The sequence below is a fragment of the Prionailurus bengalensis genome, chromosome C1 (genome assembly GCF_016509475.1).
Source record: "Prionailurus bengalensis isolate Pbe53 chromosome C1, Fcat_Pben_1.1_paternal_pri, whole genome shotgun sequence".
NCBI classification, from domain to species: domain Eukaryota; kingdom Metazoa; phylum Chordata; class Mammalia; order Carnivora; family Felidae; genus Prionailurus; species Prionailurus bengalensis.
Window position 1 is genome coordinate 78773710 of NC_057345.1, and position 21753 is coordinate 78795462.

At 38.1% G+C, this 21753-nt stretch overlaps 1 protein-coding gene across 1 annotated transcript in view; it reads right to left on the reverse strand.

The window, feature by feature from the left end:
• Positions 1 to 12657: 12657 nt before the first annotated feature.
• EVI5 (ecotropic viral integration site 5) overlaps positions 12658 to 21753 on the reverse strand; it is a 234628-nt gene continuing 225532 nt past the window's right edge. Inside the window, exon 20 of the mRNA XM_043575573.1 lies at positions 12658 to 13072. Coding sequence (XP_043431508.1) covers positions 12761 to 13072 — 312 coding nt within the window. The 3' untranslated portion in view covers positions 12658 to 12760. The remainder of the gene's footprint in view (positions 13073 to 21753) is intronic.

The following is a 21753-nucleotide window of genomic DNA, read 5'->3' on the forward strand; positions in this document are numbered from 1 at the left end:
CTCTCAAAATCCTAGAACAAAATATAGGGACCTTAAATTAGGCAATAGTTTCTTAGATATGACACCAAAAGTAAAAGCAACCAGAGGAAACATAGACAAAATGGATTTCATTAATATTAAACACTTTTGTGCTTCAAAGGACACCATTTGGAAAGTGAAAAGACACCTCACAGAATAGGAGACAATATTTGCAAATCATACATGATAAGGGACTCATATGCAGAATAAAGAATCTTACAATTCAAGGGGCATCTGAGGGGCTCAGCTGGTTAAGTGTCCAACTTTGGCCCAGGTCATGATCTCGCAGTCTGTGAGTCCCATGTTGGGCTCTTGTGCTGACAGCTCAGAGCCTGGAGCCTGCTTCAGATTCTGTGTCTCCCTCTCTCTCTGCCCCTCCCCACTTGCACTCTGTCTCTCTCTCAAAAATAAACATAAAAAAAAAATTAGAAAAGAATCTTACAACTCAACAACAACAACAAACCCAACCCAATTAAAATGCATAAGGGATACAGACTTCAAGCTATACTACAAAGCTGTAACCATCAAGACAGTATGGTACTGACACAAGAAGAGACACTCAGATCAATGGAACAGAATAGAGAACCCAGAAATGGACCCACAAACATATGGCCAACTAATCTTTGACAAAGCAGGAAACAATATCCAATGGAATAAAGAGTCTCTTCAGCAAGTGGTGATGGGAAAACAGAACAGCAACATGCAGAAGAATGAACCTGGACCACTTTCTTACACCATTCACAAAAATAAACTCAAAATGGATAAAAGACCTAAATGTAAGACAGGAAGCCATCAAAATCCTCAAGAATAAAGCAGGCAAAAACTTGTTTGATCTTGGCCACAGCAACTTCTTACTCAACACGTCTCCGGAGGCAAGGGAAACAAAAGCAAAAATGAACTACTTGGACCTCATCAAAATAAAAAGCTTCTGCACAGCAAAGGAAATGATCAGCAAAACTAAAAGGCAACTGACAGAATGGGAGAAGATATTTGCAAATGACATATCAGATAAAGGGTTAGTATCCAAAATCTATAAAGAACTTATCAAACACAACACCCCAAACACAAAGAATCCAGTGAAGAAATGGGCAAAAGACATGAATAGACACTTCTCCAAAGAAGACATCCAGATGGCCGACACATGAAAAAATGCTCAACATCACTCATCATCAGGGAAATACAAATAAAAACCACAATGAGATACCACCTTACACCTGTCAGAATGGCTAACATGAACAACTCAGGCAACAACAGATGTTGGCGAGGATGTGGAGAAAGAGGATCTCTTTTGCATTGTTGGTGGCAATCCAAGCTGGTGCAGCCACTCTGGAAAACAGTCTGGAGGTTCCTCAAAAAACCAAAAATAGAACTACCCTACGACCTACCAATTGCACTACTAGGTATTTATCCAAGGGATACAGGTGTGCTGTCTTGAAGGGACACATGCACCCCCATGTTTATAGCAGCACTATTAACAATAGCCAAAGTATGGAAAGAGCCCAAATGTCCATCAATGGATGAATGGATAAAGAATATATATATATATATATATATATATAGGAGTATTATATACACATACACACAATGGAGTATTACTCAGCAATTACAAAGAATGAAATCTTGCCATTTGCAACTACGTGGATGGAACTGGAGGGTATTATGCTAAGTGAAATTAGAAAAAGACAAAAATGATATGACTTCACTCATATGAGGACTTTAAGAGACAAAACAGATGAACATAAGGGAAGGGAAACAAAAATAATAGAAAAACAGGGAGGGGGACAAAACAGAAGAGACTCACAAATATGGAGAACAAACTGAGGGTTGCTGGAGGGGTTGTGGGAGGGGGAATGGGCTAAATGGGTAAGGAGCACTAAGGAATCTACTCCTGAAATCATTGTTGCACTATATGCTAACTATGCTAACTAAACTTTGGATGTAAGTTTTAAAAAATAAAAAATAAAATTTAAAAAATGCATAAGGGATTTATTTATTTCTAATTTTTATTTATTCTTGAGAGAGAGAAAGTGCTGGCGCACATGTGAGAGCATGGGGTGGGGCAGAGAGAGAGGGAGAGAGAGAGAATCCCAAGCAGGCTCTGCGCTGACAGCACGATGCGGGGCTCGAACTCACGAGCTGTGAGATCAGGACCTGAGTTGAAATAAAGAGTCGGATACTTAACTGACTGAGCCACCCATGCACCCCAATGCATAAGAGATTTAAATAGACATTTCCAAAAAAGATATACAAGGGGTCATTTAGCATATGAAAAGATGCCCAACATCATTAGTCATTAGGGAAATGAAAATCAAAACCACAATAAGATGCTATTTCACACCTACCTGGATGCCTAAAATAAAAAGGACAATAAGTATTGAAGGAATAGAGAAATTAGAACTCTCATAAATTGTTCATGGAATTGTAAAATACTGCAGACACTTAAAACAATTTGGTAATTCCTCAAAATGTTACCAAAAAACAGAGTTACCATACGACCCAGAAATTGCACAAAGCATACATCCAAGAGAATTGAAAAACCTATATCCACACAGAAATGTGTACAAAAATGTTCACAGTGGCATCATTCATGATAGCAAAGAACTAGTAACAGTACAAATGTTTTTCAAGTGACGAATGGATAAACAAATGTGGTGTACCCATACACTGGACTATTATTTGGGGGAAAAAAGGGAATGAGCTACTAATACATGCTACAATATGAACGAGTCTCAAAAACATGCTAAGTGAATCACACACAAAAGGTTATATATTGTATAATTCCGTCTATGTGAAATGTCTCAAATAGACAAATCTATAGAAACAAAGTAGACTAGTAACTGCCTACTAATAGTGGGGACTGAGGGAAAGGGAGAATAGAGAGTGACCACTAATGAGTGTGGGGTTTCTTTTTGGGGGTGATGAAAATATTCTGAAATTGATGTGAATATTCTGAAATTCGTAAGCCACTGTCATTAGTGATGATGGTTGAATAACTCTGTGAGTATACTAAAAATCATGTAATTGTATACTCCAGAAGGCCAATTTTTGGGGTGTGTGAATTATATCATAATAAAGTCATTATTTAAAAAATGTATTTAGGGGGCGCCTGGGTGGCTCAGTCGGTTAAGCGGCTGACTTTGGCCCAGGTCATGATCTCGCAGTCCGTGAGTTCGAGCCCCGCGTCGGGCTCTGGGCTGACAGCTCGGAGCCTGGAGCCTGTTTCAGATTCTGTGTCTCCCTCTCTCTGACCCTCCCCCGTTCATGCTCTGTCTCTCTCTGTCTCAAAAATAAATAAACATTAAAAAAAATGTATTTAGAATAGTTAACATAGTAAGTACCATGTTTCCAAATATTCACTTCTCTCTGGGGGAGTCTGAATCATGTGACTTACCTTAGCTAATGAAATATGGCTGGAAGTGATATAGATCACTTCCTAGCCAAAGTTTGGGGAACCATATCACTCATGGGGAACTCATATCACTCTTCCCTTTGCCATAACAATCAGCAATGTTCAAAATAGAAGTGGCTTCACCAGCCTGGGTCCTAGAGTGAAAACAATGTAGAGCAGAGCAGCGGGCAATTTTTGACGGACACGTAGCATGAGTGAGAAAAGATGTTGTAAGCCATTTTAGGGTATGTGATTTTAGGGCGTGTGGTAACAACAATAATGACAACAAAAAGAACAAGGACAACAACTAATATTATTACCCACCACTGGCAGAAATTAGGAAATAGAGACTGTCAGGCCAGCACTTCAAATCAGTAACTATTTTCTGAGTGGCCTGTATTGATTGGTTCTGGGGATTCAGAGAGAGATGCCATGCACAATTTCTCATTTAGCTAACATCGATTGAGCACTTACTGAATTACTATGTGCCCAGCCCTTTTGGGCTTTGGCACATGTGTTGTCTCCAGTCTCACCAAAGAGCAGTTTGGTGATGAACAAGAAGCTTCTCCAATTTTGACCCACAAATAGACAATTCTATTTTAGAGAAATTAGTGAAGCAAATGAAAGGCTGTGGGATCCGTTTAAAATAGCCACAGAGTATCAAGGGCTGTGAGCCAGACCAAACAGCACGCCTTCCCACACGCCCCACTTGGGCCTGTGATTACTCAAATCCCAGCATTGGCCCAGGCTGCTGCCCGCCAGGAACACCCCTCCAAAGAGCACAACTGGAAGGTAGTTTGCCAGGAAAGGGCAGAGCTAGACTGTATCTGGGGGGAGATGCATGACATTTTTCTTCATATTTATAAATTTTTGTTTAACATCATGACTCCCTACTGTTTGGTTTTCCACCTCCTCACCTGGCAGTTTGCTTTTGCGGCACTGGCGGGAGCTCAGTCAGGCTGAGGAGGCAGGGGAGAGATATGGCTCAGAGACTCCTTTAGGCTGAGCAGCCTAAGCCTGACCAGAAGCTTATCTGGTAGTAAGGAGGCTGCAGAGATGAACATTTATTAATGCACCAAGAGTTTTAAACTCTGTAAATGGAGCATAGTTGGTACAGTCCTGTGCTCTGGTGAAGGAACAGGGGCAGAAGCTGGACCTTGAAGCATATAAAACAGATGTGACAATGCAGGACAGTGGGGTATATACATGCGGTCCCTTCTACTCATGGTGAAGAGTCAGCCTCATGGAGGCTAGGCAGAGTATCTTGAAGGGAGATATACAGCAAACACCAAGAGGGGCACCTAGTCCAGTCCTGGAGTGGGAGGGGCAGAGACCAGAAAAGCCTCTGCCGGAAGAGGAAGAAGAGTCCTTGGCTGGGTAGGAGACACCAGGCTCAAGGCACGGTGACTTGACTGTTTGTTCTGCTCCCATCTGCTGTGAAGGGCTGTGTGCAGTGGCTGCTGTCCCACCCCCTGAAGCAGAGGCAGGGAACAGTTAGGGGCTCCCAGGTGCATCTCAACTGCCACAGCATCTCTCGGCCTTGGAGTCTCTCATGTGTACAGTATGCATTTCCTTTAAAAAAAAAATTAGAGAAATATCTTTAAAGCCAACTAGTTTCTTTCCACCTGGCCCCAATCTCTCCTGTTACTGAGGACAGCCTCAGAAAAGATCCCTCACAGCCTCTGAAAAAGCGGCCAGCCTGGGTGACAGATCTTACATGGACACAATAGCAGCTACCTTCTGAGAGTCGACTCAGGAGGATTTAGAATGGTTCTCTGGGCCTGAGATCCCACACACTGCTTGAAGATGTTTCATTTCTAGATATCTTTGGTGAAATCTAGAGTGCAAGGAGGGGAGGGCTGTGACCACACACTCAAATCAGGAGATATTAGCACCTATGTATGAGCAGGTCATTGGATAGGAGAGAGTGGGGCACACTAGGCAGTTGTGACAGGGATCATAGGCCCTGCCATGATGCAATATGGGGCTTCTGGATGGGCAGGAAGCAGGGAAGAGGTCAAAGAAGACCATTCCCCCATTCTGGACAATAACCTTTGAATTCCCACGACATCGTATATGTACATTTTTTTAAATTTTTTTTTAATGTTTATTTTTGAGACAGAGAGAGAGCATGAACGGGGGAGGGTCAGAGAGAGACGGAGACACAGAATCTGAAACAGGCTCCAGGCTCTGAGCTGTCAGCACAGAGCCCGATGCGGGGCTCGAACTCACAGACTGCGAGATCATGACCTGAGCCAAAGTCGGTCGCCCAACTGACTGAGCCCCCAGGCGCCCCTGTATCTGTACACTTACATCTCTCATTCCACGTGTGAAGACAGGAGGTGGTCTGGTTCCTCTTTGGCCTCCTCATCAGTGCCTGCTTGATGTCTTGTGCAAAAGCAGTATTCACTAATTAGAGGTCTCTGGGGCTAGGCTGGCTGCACTGGGATTCTGGATTTTCCCCTGGTATTTATGTTTCCAAAGATGTTTATCCCATTTTAATAATAAACAAAATGAGGTGTAATGATTTACTCAACTACTCATGCATTCATTCATTCATTCATTCAAGAAATATTTATTGTGAACCAAGGCACTATTCTGAGTAACTGGGGATAGAGATAAAATCATAATGTTTTTATTCTTGTTTGGGTAGACAAGAAAAATGAAAATGTAAAATGTATACAATGTCACATAGTTGTCAAAGCTATGGAGAAAAATAAACCTGGGAAGACACTTAAAAAGGAATGGTCAGGTAAGGCCTCCTATGTGGGTGATACCTGAGCAGAAACCAGGAGGCCGTGGGGAGCTAGCCTTGTGGGAATGCACCCAAACACCATTCCAGGAAGGGCAAGCCTCTGGATGGGAGTAAGGTGTTTAAGGAGCAGCAAGGAGGCCATAGAATTCTGTGATTTGTTCAGGTTTCTACAACACAAACTGGAGCCACAGTAGTTAGAAATCTACATCTAAAAAATTTTTCAGTAGTTTTATAACTACTCAGATTTTTTTTTAATTTCAACATTTATTTATTATTGAGAGACAGAGAGACAGAGCATGAGCATGGGAGGGGAAGAGAGAGGGGAGACACAGAATCTGAAACAGGCTCCAGGCTCTGAGCTGTCAGCACAGAGCCCGATGTGGGGCCTGAACCCACAAACTGCGAGATCATGACCTGAGCTGAAGTCAGGCTCAACCGAGCCACCCAGGTACCCCATAAGTACTCAGATTTTAGGTTTTTTCCCCCTTCGATATATCTTTATTTGAACATATCTAATTATAAGCTGACTTTATTAACATGCCTAACTTTTACTATTTTAACAATTTTTAAGCATACCATTCAGCAGCATTACATTCTGTGTTGTGCAGCCATCACTACTATCCATTTTCGTAACTTTCTCATCACCCCAAAAATGTCTGTATCTATTCAACACTAACTCCCCTTTCCCCTACACCCTTATCCCTTGTAACATCTACTTTATTTCTGTCTCTTTGGATTTGTTATTCTAGGTACTTCCCATCAGTGGAAACATATTATGTATTGGGCTTATTTTATTTAGCATGTTTTCAAGGTTCATCCATATAGTACATCCATGTAATACTCCATTATAGTATTAGAATTTCATTTTATAGTTAAGTAATATTCCATTGTATGTATGCTGCATTTTATTTACTTTCATCTGTTTATAATGGTTATGAGTGTAGAGCCTACTTAAGATTTTTTCTCTCCCTCTGCCCCTCTTCCTAGCTCAAACACTCTCAAAATAATAATAATAATAAAAATAATAATGGTCATGTTGTTTCTACCTTTTGGCTATTGTGAATAATACTGTTATGAACACACTGGTGTACAAATCTGTTTGAATCTCTATTTATTTACATTTATTTATTTTTGAGAAACAGTGAGACAAAGCATGAGTGGGGGAGGGGCAGAGAGAGAAGGAGACACAGAATCTGAGGCAGGCTCCAGGCTCTGAGCAAGCGGTCAGCACAGAGCCTGATGCGGGGCTCAAACCCACAAACTGTGAGATCATGACCTGAGCCTAAGTCAGACGTTCAACCGACTGAGCCACCCAGGCGCCCCATGAATCTCTTTAGTATATACCTAGAAGTGGAATTGCTGAATCATATGGTAATTCTGTTCAACTTTTCTGAGGAACTGCCAGAACTTTTCACAATGGCTGCACCACTTTACATTCCCAACAATGTATGAGTTCCAATTTTTCCATATCCTTGCCAACACTTTCTTTTCAATTGCCATCCTAGTAAGTGTGAACTGGCACCTTATGGCTCAGGTGTTACTTTTCATACTGACTACTACAAAGAGTCAAAATTTGCAATCTATCTTCAATAAATGTATATATTTTTAGTTTGGGTTCTACTGGTTGTTTTTTGACCCACTTCTAAATTTATACCACAGATCGTCAACCAGCGGTGATTTCCATTCTCACTCCTCCTTACAGGGCACATCGGCAACAACTGGAGACCTTTTGGGTTGTCACAACTGAAGGAGGGGTGGTTACTGGAAATCTAGTGGGTATAAGCCAAGGATGCTACTAGACATCCCTATGATGTACAGGACAGCTTCCTGCCACAATTTGGCCTCAAAAGTCAATAGTGTCAAGGTGGACAGACTGGATTATGACTATCTTGTCATATATCATATACCTTTATAAAGTGTCTTAGGGGCGCCTGGGTGGCGCAGTTGGTTAAGCGTCCGACTTCAGCCAGGTCACGATTTCGCGGTCCGTGAGTTCGAGCCCCGCATCAGGCTCTGGGCTGATGGCTCAGAGCCTGGAGCCTGTTTCCGATTCTGTGTCTCCCTCTCTCTCTGCCCCTCCCCCGTTCATGCTCTGTCTCTCTCTGTCCCAAAAATAAATAAACGTTGAAAAAAAAAATTTTTTTTAAAAAAGTGTCTTAAACCCTTTAGGAATAAAGCAGAATATATAGTGAACTACTGCTTCTGAACTAAATGGTATTAACATTGTGATAAAGATGCAGAAAGCATAACTTTCTTTTCACAATAGCACATTCAAATTAGATATCTGAATATATTTATTAACTTAGTTGCTAATCAATCACCTAAAATGCAATGTGAGATGAAAATATCACTATTAATATTTTCAAACACCATGTTTCTTGAAGAAAGTAACAAATCTAGGTATGTTACCTTTCACTAAATTGAAAAATGTCATGTACCAGGCTCTGTGTTTGGCACTAATTATACATGGGTGGGCCAGGCAGATATGGTCCCTCTACGCACGGAACACAAACCTCATTAGTGAATATGTGATATTAAGCCACGCATTTTTTAACAGTGTTTTCATGCCTCTCCCCTTTTAGGTTGAATCGTTTAAGGAAACAGAAATTCTTATAAAATGAAAAACTTTAATAATTGTTTAAAGCAAAGGCACAAGTAAACATTTCAGGTTATCATACAATGTTATAATAAGAAATTCCAACAGTAAAATGAAAAACATTACAATTGTGCATCTCTATAGTATATCTAATGCATTATTCTATCATCTTTTCTTTGGAGTGAAAAGAAAGGATAGGTATGGTACACATCAATGAAAATGTGATGTAAAAAGTTGGATATAAATAGCATCCACTCCACTTTTAACCAGGAATTTTAAGTTCAGGAAAATGAATTCAATTAAAATTAATTAGTTTAAAAAACTGTTTTGTTAATGATAGAGCAGCAATAACTTTCAGGCTAAAGTACACTTTTAATAAAGTAAATCAACGATTTCATAAACCATTAGCTGTTGACGTCTGGTACTACGCAATAATCAAGCTGGCCACGAAAGGGCTTTACCAAAATACGATTCTTATACTTATTTTACTTTAAATCTGAAAATTTTAATTTATTATGTAAAAGATAAAGGAGAATATGGAACCAATTCATTTATGATGTTAGAAATAAAATACTTTAAAAGGCCTAGACTTTGTTTTCAAAGGCACTATCTGGAGAGGAACAAGCTGCAAGCTCTGAGCTAAGACAAAGTTGGGTTTTTTTCTTCCAAACTAGCCTGCCAGTTAATTGAGACTTGATGTCTCAATTAATCATCAAACACTGAGTATGTAATATCCATTAGGGAAGAAATTGTGCAATGTTTTATCTTTGACTGCTTTTTTCAGGAAGAAAAATTTACCAATGATTTTTAAAAGGCTGTTGAAATATTTGCTTGATCTAAAAGTTCTGTTTCATCACCTCAATGCAATTTCCACTTTATTCAGATCACCTGTAGCCTCTACCTTTAGCGTTTCAACCTAGATAGCAATGACATGAAGGTAGCTATCCTGAGAGAGTACTTTTTTGTGTGAGTTTGTTATTTTATTCATTTTTTCCTCCCTGAATATTCTTCAACTCTAGCTGTTTAACTGAGTAACATTTAAATGACACAAAGTACCAGAGACTAAATAAAATCTATCAAGAGAACATTTTCCAATACCTCAGAAGTCTTAATTTGAATGTCAAATTAGGGCATAGTAACCTATTGCATCCAAAAAACCAGGAAGATTTTAAACCTTTCTAAGGAGTATTTGAATCAAAGCTCTTGCATGAGACGATTGTTGTTTCTATTTTTTCACTGTCCAAATTATAAGAATATCAATGGATTAAGGTTTATTTACCATGATTCTTTTAAAACCTAATTCCTAACCAGAAAACAGTACTTAGAAAATGCTCTGAGAATACCTTTCAAATTTACCACAATTCTAGAAAGAGGTCCTTAAAGTCAAATTAAAACATTGACTCATTGAGGCATACCCTAAAGGTCAATACGCATGCTTGAAAGAACAGTGCTGGGATTCTGGAATTCTTCCCTGTCTTTCTCCATTTCCAAAGGTACAGACATCCTTCCAAAATTTTCGGTGGCATCAAAGACTTCATGATATAAAACAGCTGGAACATTTTCCATTTTGAATAGTTATGAGTTTAAGAATCACTAGGACATTTTAGGCTTCCAAGCCATTAGTTCAACAGCAAAAGCAAATAGTTCAATCTTCTACTAAGACAAACTTAAGAATTAACCTACATTTTACAGTATCTAAACCAAGGGTCCACAGACTTTTTCTCTAAAGCGCCAGATAGTAGTTATTTTAGGCTGTTTGTGCCATACAGTCTCTGTTGAAACTACCCAAGTCTGCCATGGTAGCACAAAAGCAGCCATAGACTATATGTAAATGGATAAGCATGGAGGTAAGGTCCAAAAAATTTTATGTATTGACACAATTTCATATGATTTTCATGTGACACAACGTTATTGTGTTTTTGATTTTTCTCCCCAAGTATTTAAAAATTAAAAACCACTCTTATTTTTGTGGGTCATGTAAAAACAGCAAGCTGGCTCAAATAGGCTCATGGGCTGTAGCTGCTGACCCTTGGTCTAGATCATTTAGATTTCTTAATGTGGGGGTCAAAGCAATCATGTAGCCATGACTCATCTCATTTTACCTGGGCATCAAGAGCCTCTAGGCTAACAGTACTGAACCCCAAAAGAGAATCCCAAAAGCACCGGTCAGATGATTCTAGTAACAGTATCTACACTCATAAGCTGTATAGAGTTTATGAGTGTTGATACTAATATCTATACATAGATATAGATCTCTATATATTCAGGAAACATTTCAATCACATTGTCAGAAAAGTAGAGAATTGAGAAATCCATTAGCTGAGGCTTTTCAGCTTGGTGTCAGACATATCGATTAACACTTTGGCTCTGCTACTTACTAATTTGTGACCACAAGTAAATTAATCACTAGAATTTAACCTGGTGATATGGACAAAACAGGCATATTTTCAAGCTTGTTTCTCAAGCCTACAAAAGGCTTGCTGGAAAAGCCTACTCCATGATATACCATAAGGCTTAACTCCTAGTTTTAGGTACAAAACTATGTTGTCTTTTCTATTCCATTCTGTCATATAAAATTTTTTCCTGCATGCAACATATTGTGCAAAGTTGCATCTCCATATATACAGAATTCTACTTTCCTCTTATCCTTGAAGGCCATTTTTTTCATAGGCTGCTGAAGAAAATGAGAGTGGAAAGCATCCAATCAACACATTCTTGTTATCTTTACACAATCTAAGTGTAATATGGTATTCCACCAATCTATCAATGACAGGCATTCAGATTTCTAGGAAAAAAGTCTAGACGATAAAAATGAAGAACTGGTAGGAAAGAATTCTTATGGCTTCATCTATGGATTAGTAACAAGAGAATCTGAAGATAATGCTTGTAGATTATTTGCAGATATAATTTTTGTGTATCTTGGACATCAGTCCATTGCTTAAATTATATTAAGTAGATATCAGCACTAAGTAATATGTGCTATAACCTCTTTAATCATGAAAAATTTATTAGTTATATACACATGAAGTAAAATATGTCACCAATAGTGTTTTTGAAGCAAGCATTAGTTAACTTATGAATCTGCTAGTGTTGAATACTAAGCAAAATACTAAAGCTATTAAAATATTAGTGTTTGGTTTCATTTTCAATTTTCTTTTAACCTATTATTTACAGAAGTCCTGTTAGAATGCTGAAGGCAGTCATTTTGCAACACATACATTCTCCATATAAAATGATGTTCAGTGCTGGGTGATACAGATTTATAAATATGGACAACACAATTTATTTGTAGTTAACCTACTACTCTGACCAGTAGGCAACACATGGAAGCATCATATGCACATAAAAGTTAGAAATTAAAACAAAACTTAAAACTCTCAAGACAGATGACCATAATTTTGTGTTTGTAAAATTATATGGAAAAAAAGCCTTTGTGGTTGGGAGCTTTCAGTGGCCCACTACTAAAACAGTAACTTTAACTGGAAAAAAAATTCCCCCAACACAAAAACACAAGATAAATTATATGTATATCTTGGTCAAATGTTTACAGACAGCTGCTATGAAAACAAATTGATAAACATAATAATTTGTTGAATGAGCGTGAAATATTGCACAAAAGCAGTTTTGTCTGAAGAAAATCCAATTTTCCATTGTTCTGAACTTGAAAATGCTTCCCACATATAGACATAATTGAATTTTCTAAATAAGAAACATTAATATTCAGTAATACTGTTAGAATCTTATTTTTCCCATTAACCATATTCCAGTCTACTTTATGGCAATGGTAAGTCAGTGGTGAAGATTTGGCAAAGATAAAAAGGCAGACTGTAAAATATATATATATATGTGTGTGTGTGTGTGTGTGTATATATATATATATATATATATATATATATATATATGTATATACGTATGTACATATGAAACAGATATGTTCCAAAAACCCTTAATCATATGATAACCGGTCCCTTAAAAAACCCCACAGTCTAGTTCACAGTGATGGTCAGACAGTGGTTGAGTACGACTCTTTTCTTGGGGACTGCTCCTTTCGAGCCACTTGGTTGCTGTCTCTGGTCTCCAGCACACTGTCTTCTGTTTCGCTTTCACTACCATCTGCCACAGCGGGGTCCAAAGATGTTGGGCCAGATTTTCTGTGCAAAGGAAAACCAACACCACTCTCCTGTAAAGAATTATCTATAAAATCTTCATCAGAGGAATGGAATGATTCATCATCTCCTATTAAATGGTTGACAATGTGGATTCCATCAAAAGGAGGCTGGCCTGAGAAGACCCTCTGTCCTTTTAGGCACCTGAGCTGTCAAAACAAAATCCAAGTTAATATTCTCAACTGGAGGAAACACAAACACCAAGAAAGCAAATGTTTCATGTTTAAAAGATAAGATGCCTTGATTTCTTTTCCATTTATATATAAAATAGTTACTACTAATTTTTGAGTGCCTCCTATATGTTATGTAATGGGCATATAACTTATTTTAATTGAATGATCACAACAGTCCTATGTGGTAGATTTCATCATCCCCATTTAGAGATTAGGAAATGTAAACTCAGGTAGAATAACTTGCTGAGGACATATTTCAACAACTAACACAACATGGACAATCTTGTTACTGTCCCTGGATTATTTTGAGGTAAATCCCAGACATTCTGTCAGTTTACCTGTAAATATTTTAGCATGCATCTCTAGAAGATATGGACTTAAAGACCATACTCTGAACTATCATACACACTGACTTTTGAGAGCGTGACTCCATAATTCTGTTACAAAAGATGAAAATGTGCTATGAGTCTCCATCCTATTATAATATCCCAACGACAACCAAAGACTCACTCAGGGCAGGAATGCTTCGTCCCACTAGTTAGATTTCTCTCTGCATGGGAGGAATGCCAGTAATATATCATTTTGCCTTCTCTCCCCTACTCCTCCTTAGGGAGAAGGAGCAACTTCTCTCATGAGGCAAGAGGGGAGAAGAATGACATGTATTGCTCACCTATTTCTCTTCTCTTTCCACCTTCAGATCCAACTTTTGGCTATCCCAGGAATTTCACACAGCCAGACCTTCACATGGGAAGGGCTGTGGATGTTATATGCTACCTGTTACTGGGTGGGAAAGTCTAATTCTAGAGCTCAGCAATGAAAAACCCATTGTTGTCATACTTCTAAACCACATTTTCCAAAACCAGCTTTATCAGGATTAGAAGTGATTTCTTTGTATTATCTCCCACTTCTTTGCCTAAGTTCTCACAAATTCCCAAATCCACAACCATGGATCCTACCATTTCTACTACCATATAATTGAGACATCAGCCCTGTTCTCAAAAGCTGAGGTTTTAAATATGAAATTTAATGCTGATATTGTCAGTTGTTTTATTTCTCCCATACACCATGCATTTTCTCCTACAATAGAGCAGAAGAGTTAAAAACAAAAACATTAAGAGAAAAAAACTATCAAAATCTACCTTGACTTGCAAGAATTTTTGCTGAAATACATCCCATGCCTTCTACCCTTACCATTAGTATCAACCTTCAACTTTGTTTCTCAGGGACAATTTCCTGGTCACTCGCTATCTTTCAAATCTTAAGATAAAGCCTATGTGAAATATTCAGGAAATGTTACATATACTTTCAAAACTAACGGTTCTGAGAGTAAAGAGATTACAGCCTTGCCATAACACCTCCCAGCTTCCCCGACAGACTTCCAGGAAGAAGTGAAGAAACCTCAGCACTTCCCTGCTGGTGTGGGAACAATGGGAAACAAGAGGGATGCTGAGACTCAGTACAGCAATGTCTGCCTCAGGCAAACCTTCAACCACAAAGGAAGTCCTATGCCCTAAGTCAAGAGAACGAAATTACAGTGAGGTACAGTGTAATTTAAGTAATACCTTTTCCCCTGGCAGAGCAGAAAGTTTTTAGGGAAACTAAAAGTTTTAAGTTTTTAGGGAAAGGGCACAGAACACCACAAAGACCTCCCCTTAATTGTGATACCCACTGCATTACTACAACTGCCACATTCTGATGCAATATCCTATCACCATATTGCAACACATGATTTATAGCTCCAAGTGTTAAATTATGTCAGTTAATCTCTTCCTTTCTTTTTTCCCAGACCCTTTTGAAGAAATAATATGGAACATGTGTCTTCCTTTTCCCTGGCTGTTACAAAAGGAGTGTGGCAGAGGAACCGCAACTTCCCAATTGTTTGGAAAGCTGTAGCTCTAACAAAATTTATTGCATTTAAAAAACTACAGACTCATATCAGATGTAATAAGTGACCTCAAGCATTATATAAAACTAACTCCAGGTTGAAGGGTTATTTCCTCAATGTCAAGGGGATGCAATTAAAGCTTCTATACTTGAGAACTGCTAATAAAGAGTAGCAACAGCCTAAAGGAATTTTGGAGAGAAGAAAAAGGTGAAGGTAAGGGACTGTCTGGTAAAACTGAAGCTATCCCTTAGTTATATCCTGGACCTAGGAGTGTGCACACTGGTTCTGAGAGGGACAAGGCCTGTATAGGCCCTGAAAGTGGACATTTAGGCAAGGAATTCCAGGGTACTGAGAACCCATAATGCACTCTATAAGGGCCTGAACTTCAGGTCAGGATGTCCTGGGGGAATCCTCATCCCATGAAGAGAGGTTTGGCTGGAGGAAGGCCAGAGCTGGGCCTTCTAAAGTGTAAAATCTTGGGTGTCTGGATCTAAGAGCTGTACTGCTGATCCTTATCACAAGACTTTCAGAGCTAATTATATTTAAACAACAAAAACCAGACTATTAATCTTTTCAACCCCACTCCCCCCAAAAAACTTCCATGGATATTATTATTATTGGTATAAAATTAGATTAGCAAAGCTCAATATACAGTCCACTGATCATCTGCATCAGGATAACCAAGGGTGATTATTAAAAATGCAGAATCTCTCCCCAGATCTAAGGAATCAAAATTCTGAGAATGAAACATTTTTTACAAACATCTCAGAAGATCTTGATACCTCAGTTTGAGAATCACTGTGGTAGATCTTCTGCTCAAACCAAAAGGGCCTGAGTGAGAAAGGAGATAGATGATTTACCTAAAATGGAACTCTTAATTATTCACAATAAAAGACCTTCTAAACCATGAACAACTGCCTATGTGGGTGTGGTATATAGAAATGGACACCATCTTTCAGTAGTACAACCAAGCTGTTCTGAGCCAACTCCACTATGTGGTGGTTGAAACAAGAAGCTGTCTATTTAGTTTATGTGCTGACAAAGTGAGCACAAAGAGCAGTTCACTTAAATGCCTTCTCCTGAAACTTTCTCCTGCTATAGGGTAAGGTTTGGCAGCGTATATGTTCAAAAGACCAGAATAATTCTGATGCACATCCCAGAGTAAGAACCACTACCTGATAGGCAGTGTTTTGCTTGGTTGGCTTTGCTTGCTCTTTTGGGTCAGTTATGGGATGAGGAATCTGACAAAAGCTAGGGACTCACTCTCTGTCTTGAAAAGTACACATACGTACTTTAGCATACCCTTCTGTGGCCCCTTGTCTTTTCTAATTTTTGGTTAAAGACTGTTGGAACATCATTATAAAACAACAACAAAACGTAACTTTATGAAATGCCAGTAACACACTCATATTGTGAAAAAGATTTAAAAAGTATTATTTTTCAAGGTGAAATTAGAAATAGGTTTCAAAGTCACTGAATATGAACGGAAGTACTTTTGAGATTCACCAAGGAAACAGAAGCACCAGGAATCTTTGGAATTTTAAGCAAAGGGACTCTTCTCTGGTGATCTTAGGATTTCCCCCAGAGAAGGCTCTCAGCTAGGTCACAGTCAATGAACCCTACCCAGGCATTCAGGACTTCCTGCCAGCTTAAGTTCTCCAGGCCTAGAATTTGAGCAGGGAGTCAAATGTTAGCAGGCATTTGAGGGGTGGGTGGGAGGGGAAGCATCTAAGAGATGCTGGGGGTAGGGGGAGTGGCAACTAGGAGGAAATAGACTATCTGGGGAAAAGAAAACTCTTTAAAAATCATTTATTTCCTCTGAAGAAACTGCTTCCATGTAAAACAACAACAACAAAAACAAAAAACAAAAAACAACCTCAGGATAGGCTAAAAAAAAAGGTTTCAGACATGTATTTCTCTGACCTGAAAGACATGAGCTTTGAGATTAAAAAAGCCTGTCAAGTATCCATCACAGTGGATAAAAGTACACTTATACCATGGTACCTCACAATGAGATTTCAGGACACCGGGAACAAAGAAAAGATAAAGCATCCAGCCAAAAACAAAAACATTTTTTAATATAAAAGATTAAGAATCACAATGATATTAATTTCTCAACTGTAAAGACAGTAGAGCAGGTTCTTTATAAATCTAAGAAAAAATTTCCAGTATGTATTTTACAAAATTGTAATTATCTTAAAAAATGTCTTAAATACTGGGAATAAGTTAGTGGACTCCTGTGTTGTCTTGTCATCACCTAGCTATTTGGAAGCAAATGAAAAAGGATTTTTATTTTTATATATATTTTTCTTAATAAATATCACATTTATTTTCAATAGTTTTTATTCTGCTACCAGGAATATTTGAGCATGCCTACTATATATAGCCTTGGCCAGCATGAACATTACACATTTTCCTCCATTATAAGAGGCACTATTATTGTCATTGTGTTTCTTTGACTACTGCTGGGATGGTTGAGATTCTCTTCTGTTTTCTTTTTATTCCAGTATAGTTAACATACACTGTTATGTTAGTTTAAGGTGTTAATATAGCGATTCAGCAATTCCATACATCACTCAGGGCTCATCACAATAAGCCCTTAATCTCCACTCCTCCATCCCCATCACCTCTTTTACCCATCCCCTAACCCACCTCTCCTCTGCTAACTATCAGTTTGGTCTGTATAGTTAAGAGTCTCTTTCTTGGTTTCTCTCTCTCTAGAAAAAGGATTTTTAAATAACTTTGGCCTACTGAACTAGAAGATGTTTTAGAAAAATATAATACATAATCTAATTCTGTCCTTCAGATTACTTTATTCTTACACATGAGTACATAAAATAACAAGTTTACTGTGTAATAAAATGTTTCCTTCTAATGAATGCCTTCTAATTTCTATAACATTTAAAAATAACTTGGGATTTTAGGCATTAAGTAGATTTGCCATTTGCCAAATATCAGCTAAAAGAACCAAAACCTACCACAAAGATGATGTGACAGACTATTCAACTCGGTGAGTCACTCTGGAGTCCTTTGACTTCCTAATTCTTTAGACCAACAATTTATAAATTGTGTTAATGTATAAGAACCACTTGGGAATATTATATTAAAAATGTGTAGATACTTGGGCCCTCTTCTCAGACACCTGGATTCAGCAGGTGGGTCTCTGGAATCTGTATTTTAAACAAGTACCTCAGATAATTCTGAATAGGATGATCCATAGATCACATTTTGAGAGACACTGGTCTAAATGGATCATACTTAGGGATGTACTATATTAGAATCATGTTAAGAAAATCTGGTATGGATAAATAAATTTGAACTTAAGATGTTCTTATTAATTTATCACTGCCATCATCACAATGACCACTGTTGAATTTTAAAAATATGATGGCCTGATCTGGACACACAAACAAGTAGGGGGAAAAAAAAAAAACAAATAAAAATACAAAGAACTATGAGGGTAGTAAATATTTTAAGATATGACACTTCACCATCTAGTTTCAAATCTGGTTCCCATGGGTGTTTCAGGGGATTCATCACTAAGGAACACCATCCAGTTTTAGACATCCCAACATCTCTGTCTATATTAAAGTGAGAGACCATGTGTGTTTATAAAACAGAGTCAGAACCTTCTCTTCTTTTCCTCCTATCAAATGTCAACCTTTAAGTTAAAATTTTATTCTGAGGATCAGCTTCATATCCAGGTGACAGACAATACCTTTTAAAGGATAATATGTCCAACCTTAGGAGTATAGTTCTAGCTTTACAGGCCTTGATAGAAAAAATATTTCTTAATACAACTCAACAGTCATATGAGAGAAACACACATAGGTGACTGTATCTGTAGGAGGGCGTGAGGAAGCATTTTGTTACAATAAGATATAATTTGCAATCAGTGAGGACAATGCTACAATGATAAGATACCTCTAATACACTTTGATGTTTTTTATCTAGATTAGTAATTTTAGGCTGATTTCTGCAACACAAAATTAACATTTTAAAATAAAGCTTAAATTTAAAGAAAGTCTTTCTTTTTTAACAGAATCTATTTTTTTAAGTTTATTTTTATTTATTTTGAGACAGAGATAGAGAGCAAGTGAGGGAGGAGCAGAGAAAGAGGGAGACTGAATCCCAAGCAGGCTCTGCACTGTTAGCACAGAGCCTGATGTAGGGCTCAAACTCCCAAACTGTGAGATCATGACTTGAGCCTAAGTCCAGAATCAGATGCTTAACTGACTGAGCCACCCAGGCACACCTAAAATTTAAAAAAATTCTGTTTGGAATTTCATGTATTAAAAATGATTAGGTACTACTGCCAATTTCAAAAACATCCCCATGATTATCTTATCAGACCTTGGTACTACCACTGTTAGTCTACTGCTTCTTTTGGATCTAGGCTCTATCATCAGAACAGCAGAAAAGTTTCACTGTAATTGTGCTCCAGTTTTAGACAGGTCTCAAAGTCTGTATCCAGGGAAACTCAGGAGCTTTAACACACATGCAATGAAATATACCTTTAAGAGTGGAATCCTTTCCAGGTCTTTAAGTAGGGTCCTGATTTCTCTCTGAACACCTGAGTCTGTATCAATTATTTTTTCTGGTTAGAAAGTATCACATGGTATCACACATCAGAAAAGCCCCATTAGAGAGGTGAAGTATGTGCTCAAAGTATGGAGGCAACAGACAGCATAGTAGGTCTGAGGAACTGTTAAAGCAGTTTAATATTCGGCTCTTAGGGATGTGTGAAGATGGGGGATGTGACATACAGGAATCTTAAAGGCATATTGTTAAGTCAGAGAAGTCAATCTGAAAAGGCTACATTAGGGGCGCCTCGGTGGCTCAGTCGGTTAAGCGTCCGACTTCAGCTCAGGTCACGATCTCGCGGTCCGTGAGTTCAAGCCCCACGTCGGGCTCTGGGCTGATGGCTCAGAGTCTGGAGCCTGCTTCCGATTCTGTCTCCCTCTCTCTCTGCCCCTCCCCTGTTCATGCTCTCTCTCTCTGTCTCAAAAATAAATAAACGTTAAAAAAAATTTTAAAAAAAAAGGCTACATTAGTGTATATTCCACCTATATGACATTTTGAAAAAGGCAAAATTATCGAGACAGTACATAGATCAGTGGCTGCCAGAAGTTCATAGGGAGGGAAGGAATGAATAGGTAGAGAACAAAGGGTTGTTAGGCAGTGCAACTATTTTGTATGACAATGTAATGGCAGACACGTATCATTAAACATTTGTAAAAACCCACAGAACGTACAGTCCAAACAGTGAACCCTAATGTAAATATGGACTTCAGGAATGTATCAATATTGGCTTATCAGTTATAACTTATATATGACACTAGCACAAGATGTTAATATCAGAGGAAACCAAGGGAACCCATTGAAGGAGAATATTCCTGCATTTTCTGGTCAATTTTTCTGTAAACCTAAGACTGTCTTCCATAATGAAGTCTATCAATTAAAAAAACTAGATGTTCTGTGATTTTTTTTGTGGCCACTATACTATAATATCTAAACTGCTTGAGAAAACTCTGAGACTATGTCTGTTCCAAGAAAATGTTTAGGCTCATGTTGTGTGTGTGTGGGTGTGTGTGTGTGTGTGTGTGTGTTTGCTTTGTTTGTTTTTAAAGATTTTATATTTAGGTAATCTCTATACCCAGTGTGGGACTTGAACTCACAACCCTGAGATCAAGATTTGCATGCCTTACCAACTGAGTCAGCCAGGCTCCCTTAGACTTTTTTTTTTTTTTTAAAGATAAAACACAGTAAAGCACATGGATTTTAAGTGTACAGGTTGATAAATTTTTACTTATGTCTATGCCCATATAACTACCACCCAGATCAAGATATAAAACATTTCCAGTACCCCAGGAGGCCCCCTTATGTCCTCTCCTCACCTGGGGATTACCTTCAAAGGTAACCACTATTCTGACATCTATCACCAAAGAATAGTTTTGCCTGTTCTCGGACCTAATATAAAGAATCATATGGTATATAATCATTTGTGTCTGGCTCCTGTTACTCAACATTATGTCTGTGAGATTCACCCATGATGGCATGGATAGCAAAGTTCATTCTTTTTCATAATATTTCATTATGTAAATATGTCACAATTTATTTATTCATCTTATGTTAATGGCCACTTGTGCTGTTTCCAGCCTATTACATATAATGCTGCTATGAATACTCTTATGTTTTTTTGATGAATATAAGCACTCATTTCTCTTGAGTATATACCCAGGAGTATAACTGCTGGGTCATAGAGAATATGTGCATTAAGCTTTAGTAGATATTTCCAAACTATTTTTTAAAGTGTTGTAACATAAGCTCTTTAATTTCTGCAAGAGAACTTTGCCTTACTTTCTGCCAGGTTGGTTGTCAAAGCAAATTAATGGCCCCTTAACTGATCATATTGAATAACTTCATTATAAATTCTTAGTAGTGGTGGTACAAGTTAGTAAAAGCACTTCTGAAAATGGTTTGACAGTATTTACTAAAGTTGAACATCTACATATCCTATACCTAGAATAGCTAAAATCACAGTTTGCTTGGCACAGTCCTAGATTATACCTGCTGCCACAATGTAATTATTACTGGTATCCTATCTTCATTCTCAAAAGTGTCCTGGTTTTAACAATAAATTCTAACAGTCACCCAGCAATCCCATTCGTAAGCGTATAAACAACAGAAACAAGTATAATACAGACTTGTAATAGGGTTCATGGCAATTTTATTCATAATAATACCCAATGGAAATAACCCAAATGTTTAT